We start from the raw sequence: 8,166 nt of genomic DNA, 5'->3' as shown, positions 1-8,166 counted from the left end.
TTATAGTGAGGTACTTGTGACCAGTAGTGCACTAAATAGGGAATAGGGTGCCATTTGGAACGTAGACAGAACAGTTCCTTGAAACCCTCATCACATCACATCACTCCTTCATTATAGACATGTCATAGTAAATGTCATTTGACCTGAAGAATGCTCCTTCAACCCTTCAGATGTTAATGGAGGGAGTTCTCAGGGAACAATGGCTGGTCACTAGGGGTCAACTGTTTTACATATTGATGACATCATTGTCTACATCTTCAATAAGCAGCAACATATGAATGACCTTGATGCTGTCTGTGTGGTCACAATGTTCTAGTATTGACTCTATGTTGTTGTAAAGGCAGAATATGCTCACTTGGTGAATTTCACAGCAGCGTACAGGACATCATCATCCTGTTTCTGGGGTTGAGGCAGTTGGACAGGGGAGTACAGAGGCACTTCCTGGTTTTTGGAGTGAGAGAAGTGGACGCTGGCGTAGTGAACGTCATCCTGCTCGTCTGTGTCCACTCTCTGTACTGCAGCAGGGGTCATGGCCATGCCTGAGACGTTGTCATACACTGGACTAGAGTCTCCCTGATGGAGAGAGAGGACAGAGAAAATAAATAGACCTGGGGACAGACAGTACGAAGAGTAGAAATGTCCCACAAAGCAATAAGACTCACCTGTCCCATGTCTGCTGTGTGTCTTGTGTCAGAGGTGGTTTTGAATGCTTTCTTCCTGTTTTGTGAATGAATGAATATATGAATGAGTTAATGAAGTTAATAAAGTGAAACAATCTTTAAAATATGCATTTTCACTCACCTTAACCACATGAAGCCAAAGAGACATGAAGCCAGTATGAGAACCAGAACAATCACTGTGATTCCTACAGCTGGAGTCATAACTGAGGTTTGTTTCCCTAAAAGATGATATAGATGATATGAGTCCATGTTATTATAAACTGAAAATGAATATACGGCAATACAGGACAATAATGCAATACTTGTATATATAAGCCTATGCATAGTTATAAACCAAAGTGTAATAAGGCAAACTAGAAGAAGATTACCTTGAAACATCATTTCTTATTGAACATATTATTGTATTGAAATATTGAAGATGGAACTTTACCTGCTACAGTGATCATCTGAGCTGCAGAGTTCATAGATCCTCTTCCATTCTGGGCCTCACAGTAGTATTCTCCTCTGTCCTCATAGCTGAAGTTGAGGATGTTGTAAGTCTGTCCTGATGCTTTTGGTGAGGTTACGTTCTTCTTGTACCAGGTGTATTTGTCCACAGGTGGGTTGGCATCACTGCTGCAGGTCAGAGTCACTGAACTGCCCTCCACTATTTCACCAGAGGGACTGACTGACACTGAGGTGTTCCTTGGTCCATCTGATGTAAAAAAAATATTATATAAACTTTCCATAATTGTACTTTTCCACACAATTACATTTAGATTCACCCTCTTTTAAACCCCATGTACTTACATCTAACATTGAGAGTGTCTTCAGGAGAGGGGAGATCCTCATGGCCTTCCACAGCACAGGAGTATCTGCCTGCATCCTCACTGCTGACTGAGAATAGGCTATAGACAGGAGAGTAGGTGTTGCTGTTTGGTATAGGCTGTCCATTCTTATACCAACTGTAGGCTGTGATGGGGTCCAGTGTACATTTGGTTCTACATGTCAGTGTGACATTCTCCCTCTCTGACACAGATGTAGGATCCATCTCCAACACAACATCTAGAGAAAAAGGAAACACATCATTAGTCTCCTCCTATATATGTCCTCTTATATGATATACTAGATTTGTTTTTTTCTGTCACATACCACTACTGTGTCTGGATGACTGCCCTTAATAAGGTCATTACAGTAATAGATGTGAGATGTGTGACAGATTACCTGTGACAGTCAGGGAGACAGGTGAGCCAGCAAACTTTCCTCCGGATGTTATCAATCTGAACCTGTATCCAGCAGAGTCATTCAATCTCAGGTCTGTGATTCTCAGGGTACAGTCACTCTTCTTATCCCCAAGGTACTCAATATGACCCTCATACCCTGGCACTGAGCTCAGATCTTCAGTATCCATACCAGACCATTTAGTAAACCAGAAAGCTTTTTTGATCTCATGATAACTGGGATATGTGTAAGAGCAGGATATGTCCACTGTTGACCCCTTCAAGGCACAGATACTCTGATGGGTGTAAGTCACACCCCAACACTTCTTACCTGAAACACAAAAAGACAATATAACACCTTATATAAATCTTTAATTACAACTGATGTTGTTTATAAAGTAGAAGAAAACTAGTTAAACAGTTTACAGTAGTGAAAACCATATAATTATTAAATAATGATCGATATTTACTGATTCATTTAATTAAGTCTCACAACCTGAACAAAACTGTATTGATATTACATCTTAAAGAAAAAGTCCACACTCACACAGTGCAGGAGAGTGGAGATCCTCATGGCCTTTTACAGCACAGGAGTAACTGTCTTTATCACTAAAGTAGTCTGAGTACAAGCTGGATGAGTCCTCCTTTACATAGTGTCCCTTCTTGTACCAGATGTAGGTGGGGTTGGGGTTGTCAGTCAGAGTACAGGTGGTGGTACAGGTCAGTGTCCTCCTTCCTGCCTCTGTGGCAGCAGTCACCTTCACCTGCAGGTCTGAATACAGGGGAAATGACAACAAGATACTTAAATCAATCAAGTATTATGGATAAAATAATTATAATTAAACATCACATAGAAATGTATGTATAAACATGATCATTTGTTCAGTGTAACCTCTGACAGTCAGAGTTGTTCCAGTGAAGCTGTATCCCCATCTTGATGTATGTGTGTTGAATATGAACTTGTACTCAGCTGAGTCCTCTTCTCTCAGATCTGTGATTCTCAGGGTGGAGTGACCTCTCTCCTTCTCTCCACCATACTCCACACGACCTGCATACCCTGGGTCTGTGGTTATGTCCTCAGGGATCAACTTATCACTCCACCTAGCACTCTGTTTAGGACTAAACCAGAGTGATGATGTGACGGTATCATAACCACTGCCATAAGTACATGATATGTCCACTGATGACCCCTTCAAGACACAGATTCTCCTCTTGGTGTAAGTCACTCTGTTGCAGTCCTGACCCTGGACACCTGAAATATAATGGAATCAGATGAGTACATTATACTGTATTTCCTGACTCTGAATGCCTGAAACATAAAGATTTGTGTTATTTCATTTATTTTATTTTATAAATGTTTATTGCCAAGAATATATCAATAGCAAGTTCCACTTTGGAAATATTGTAGTTTACTTCAACAGTAAATGTAAATGGAAGTTTCTGAGCATTTAATAAGTCATCACCAACTTTTCAGTTTACAGGCTTTGTCAGGGTTTAATCCACACTCACAGACTGCAGGAGACCGGAGATCCTCATGGCCTTTTACAGCACAGGAGTAGCTGTCTTCATAGTTACTGGAGACTGGGTCTTTGGACTGGGGGGAGGTGCTCTCATCTAGATTATGTCCGTTCTTGTACCAGATGAAGGTGGGGTTGGGGTTGTCAGTCAGAGTACAGGTGGTGCTGCAGGTCAGTGTCTTCCAATACTCCCCTCTTGTCCACATTCCCACAGTCACCTTTAGATCTGAAGTTATGAAACAACAATGGAGAACATCTGTCTGTCAGCACCATTCCAAGGTTCTCACTGAAAATGTAATAAATCATTTGAAGTGGTAACTATACTCTTTATGTCAGATTACAGTACCTGTGACAGAGAGAGTAACATATGGGCCATATGTCAATAAGCAAGCTGTAAATGAGAAGTAATATGATGCTGAATCCTCCTCTCTCAGGTCTGTGATTCTCAGGGTGCAGTCATTCTCCTTGTTCCCACGGTACTCTATACGATCCTCATATTTATCTTGGATTTCAGTCCAGCTCCATTTGTTCCATTTATACCATTTGGTTGTCGTGACTGTATAACCTCTGGGATATGTGTAGGAGCAGGACAGCTCCACTGATGACCCCTTCAAGGTACAGATACTATTCTTGGTGCAGCTCACACTCCAGCCATTCTGACCCAGTACCACTGAAACACAGTCACACAATACAATGGTATCATAATTAAGTCAAGGTCTTTTGGCTCACACTAACAGTAGGGTTTGTCCACAATTTGTTGCCGTAGTTGTTGAGTTGAGTGTGAATGGAAACCACAGATAAGCATCACTCAGTGAGGTGTGAAAGATAACTATTTAAAGGGAAGTGGAGACGCCTAACAGAACACACCAGAATAATATTATGATTCTTATCCTTTTAGAAATGTCTGTAGATTGTTAAACAGAGCAACTAAAATATAAGAATGAGACCATACCTGCTACAGACCAGAGAAAGACCACCAACACACTTCCTGCTGTTCTCAAGGCCATTGTTGCATCTCCCACCCTGCAGTCTTAGAAACATAAACAACAGCTCACTCTATAGCTGGTGAATAACTACACCTGATACATTGGAGTATAAACTGTAAATGGGGTACAGGGCCTCATTACTGAAAATGAACCAGGCTCATATTGTGTTGAGTTGTATTGTGCTATATGGTTGTCTATGTGATTACTGTCTGTCTGTAAGTCTATATGTATTTAATGTGTGTGACGTGTTTCATGTCTGTCTACGTCTTTCTATTTAAGATGACATGATGTATGATGCAAAAATAATTTCCTAATGGATTAAATAAAGTCATCATCATCATCAACAACATCAACAACAACAACAATCACTTATTGAACAGATCTGTAGTACTGTAAACAGATATTTCTATATTGATTGTTCTGAAGTTGTTTTATTCTCAGAACTCCAAATAAAGGAGGATAAATGTTCAATACTCTACGGTCCGTCAAGCTGTACAGCAGCCTGAAGACTGACCACCAGGTTCAATGATTGCTCCTATCCCCAAGCAGTGAGGCTAAACATCAAGTGACACACACACACACACACACACACACACACACACACACACACACACACACACACACACACACACATACACACACACATACACACATACACACACATACATACATACATACAGTGGGGAGAACAAGTATTTGATACACTGCCGATTTTGCAGGTTTTCCTACTTCCAAAGCATGTAGAGGTCTGTCATTTTTATCATAGGTACACTTCAACTGTGAGAGACGGAATCTAAAACAAAAATCCAGAAAATCACATTGTATGATTTTTAAGTAATTAATTTGCATTTTATTGCATGACATAAGTATTTGATCACCTACCAACCAGTAAGAATTCCGGCTCTCACAGACCTGTTAGTTTTTCTGTAAGAAGCCCTCCTGTTCTCCACTCATTACCTGTATTAACTGAACCTGTTTGAACTCGTTACCTGTATAAAAGACACCTGTCCAAACACTCAATCAAACAGACTCCAACCTCTCCACAATGGCCAAGACCAGAGAGCTGTGTAAGGACATCAGGGATAAAATTGTAGACCTGCACAAGGCTGGGATGGGCAACAGGACAATAGGCAAGCAGCTTGGTGAGAAGGCAACAACTGTTGGCGCAATTATTAGAAAATGGAAGAAGTTCAAGATGACGGTCAATCACCCTCGGTCTGGGGCTCCATGCAAGATCTCACCTCGTGGGGCGTCAATGATCATGAGGAATGTGAGGGATCAGCCCAGAACTACACGGCAGGACCTGGTCAATGACCTGAAGAGAGCTGGGACCACAGTCTCAAAGAAAACCATTAGTAACACACTACGCCGTCATGGATTAAAATCCTGTAGCGCACGCAAGGTCCCCCTGCTCAAGCCAGCGCATGTCCCATCTGAAGTTTGCCAGTGACCATCAGGATGATCCAGAGGAGGAATGGGAGAAGGTCATTTGGTCTGATGAGATAAAAATAGAGCTTTTTGGTCTAAACTCCACTCACCATGTTTGGAGGAAGAAGAAGGATGAGTACAACCCCAAGAACACCATCCCAACCGTGAAGCGTGGAGGTGGAAACGTAATTATTTGGGGATGCTTTTCTGCAAAGGGGACAGGACGACTGCACCGTATTGAGGGGAGGATGGATGGGGCCATGTATCACGAGATCTTGGCCAACAACCTCCTTCCCTCAGTAAGAGCATTGAAGATGGGTCGTGGCTGGTCTTCCAGCATGACAACGACCCGAAACACACAGCCAGGGCAACTAATGAGTGGCTCCGTAAGAAGCATCTCAAGGTCCTGGAGTGGCCTAGCCAGTCTCCAGACCTGAACCCAATAAAAAATCTTTGGAGGGAGCTGAAAGTCCGTATTGCCCAGCGACAGCCCCGAAACCTGAAGGATCTGTAGAAGGTCTGAATGGAGGAGTGGGCCAAAATCCCTGCTGCAGTGTGTGCAAACCTGGTCAAGACCTACAGGAAACGTATGATCTCTGTAATTGCAAACAAAGGTTTCTGTACCAAATATTAAGTTCTGCTTTTCTGATGTATCAAATCAAATCAAATCAAATCAAATTTTATTGGCCACATGCGCGAATACAACAGGTGCAGACATTACAGTGAAATGCTTACTTACAGCCCTTAACCAACAGTGCATTTCTTTTTAACAAAAATAGTAAAAATAAAACAACAACAAAAAAAGCGTTGAGAAAAAAAGAGCAGAAGTAAAATAAAATAACAGTAGGGAGGCTATATATACAGGGGGGTACCGGTGCAGAGTCAATGTGTGGGGGCACCGGATAGTTGAGGTAGTTGAAGTAATATGTACATGTGGGTAGAGTTAAAGTGACTATGCATAAATAATTAACAGAGTAGCAGCAGCGTAAAAGGATGGGGTGGGGGGGCAGTGCAAATAGTCCGGGTAGCCATGATTAGCTGTTCAGGAGTCTTAAGGCTTGGGGGTAGAAGCTGTTGAGAAGTCTTTTGGACCTAGACTTGGCTCTCCGGTACCGCTTGCCGTGCGGTAGCAGAGAGAACAGTCTATGACTAGGGTGGCTGGAGTCTTTGACAATTTTGAGGGCCTTCCTCTGACACCGCCTGGTATAGAGGTCCTGGATGGCAGGAAGCTTGGCCCCAGTGATGTACTGGGCCATACGCACTACCCTCTGTAGTGCCTTGCGGTCGGAGGCCAAGCAGTTGCCATACCAGGCGGTGATGCAACCAGTCAGGATGCTCTCGATGGTGCAGCTGTAGAATTTTTGAGGATCTGAGGACCCATGCCACATCTTTTCAGTCTCCTGAGGGGGAATAGGCTTTGTCGTGCCCTCTTCACCACTGTCTTGGTGTGTTTGGACCATGATAGTTTGTTGGTGATGTGGACACCAAGAAACTTGAAGCTCTCAACCTGTTCCACAACAGCCCCGTCGATGAGAATGGGGGCGTGCTCAGTCCTCTTTTTTTTCCTGTAGTCCACAATCATCTCTTTTGTCTTGGTCACGTTGAGGGAGAGGTTGTTGTCCTGGCACCACACGGCCAGGTCTCTGACCTCCTCCCTATAGGCTGTCTCATCATTGTCGGTGATCAGGCCTACCACTGTTGTGTCGTCGGAAAACTTAATGATAGTGTTGGAGTCATGCCTGGCCATGCAGTCATGGGTAAACAGGGAGTACAGGAGGGGACTGAGCATGCACCCCTGAGGGGCCCCCGTGTTGAGGATCAGTGTGGCAGATGTGTGGTTACCTACCCTTACCACCTGGGGGCGGCCCGTCAGGAAGTCCAGGATCCAGTTGCAGAGGGAGGTGTTTAGTCCCAGGATCCTTAGCTTAGTGATGAGCTTAGAGGGCACTATGGTGTTGAATGCTGAGCTGTAGTCAATGAATAGCATTCTCACGTAGGTGTTCCTCTTGTCCAGGTGGGAAAGGGCAGTGTGGAGTGCAATAGAGATTGCATCATCTGTGGATCTGTTGGGGCGGTATGCAAATTGGAGTGGGTCTAGGGTTTCTGGGATAATGCTGTTGATGTGAGCCATGACCAGCCTTTCAAAGCACTTCATGGCTACAGACGTCAGTGCTACGGGTCGGTAGTCATTTAGGCAGGTTATCTTAGAGTCCTTGGGCACGGGGACTATGGTGGTCTGCTTGAAACATGTTGGTATTACAAATACTTATGTCATGCAATGTCATGCAATAAAATGCAAATTAATTATTTAAAAATCATACAATGTGATTTTCTGGATTTTTGTTTTAGATTCCGT

General features: G+C 43.2%; 1 protein-coding gene across 1 annotated transcript; it reads right to left on the bottom strand.

Moving 5' to 3' along the window:
* Positions 1-351: 351 nt before the first annotated feature.
* LOC311125651 (sialoadhesin-like) lies at positions 352-3,602 on the bottom strand (the record flags this gene model as incomplete). Its single annotated transcript, XM_084199685.1, has 9 exons — positions 352-573; positions 663-717; positions 802-898; positions 1,111-1,230; positions 1,470-1,724; positions 1,884-2,210; positions 2,427-2,651; positions 2,772-3,131; positions 3,389-3,602. 9 exons carry the CDS (start codon positions 3,600-3,602, stop codon positions 352-354), a joined length of 1,875 nt encoding a protein of 624 aa, XP_084055811.1.
* Positions 3,603-8,166: the final 4,564 nt, after the last annotated feature.

The sequence above is a fragment of the Coregonus lavaretus genome (genome assembly GCF_964263955.1).
Source record: "Coregonus lavaretus genome assembly, contig: HAP1_SCAFFOLD_662, whole genome shotgun sequence".
Classification (NCBI taxonomy): domain Eukaryota; kingdom Metazoa; phylum Chordata; class Actinopteri; order Salmoniformes; family Salmonidae; genus Coregonus; species Coregonus lavaretus.
This window is presented reverse-complemented; position numbering and strand designations above follow the sequence as displayed.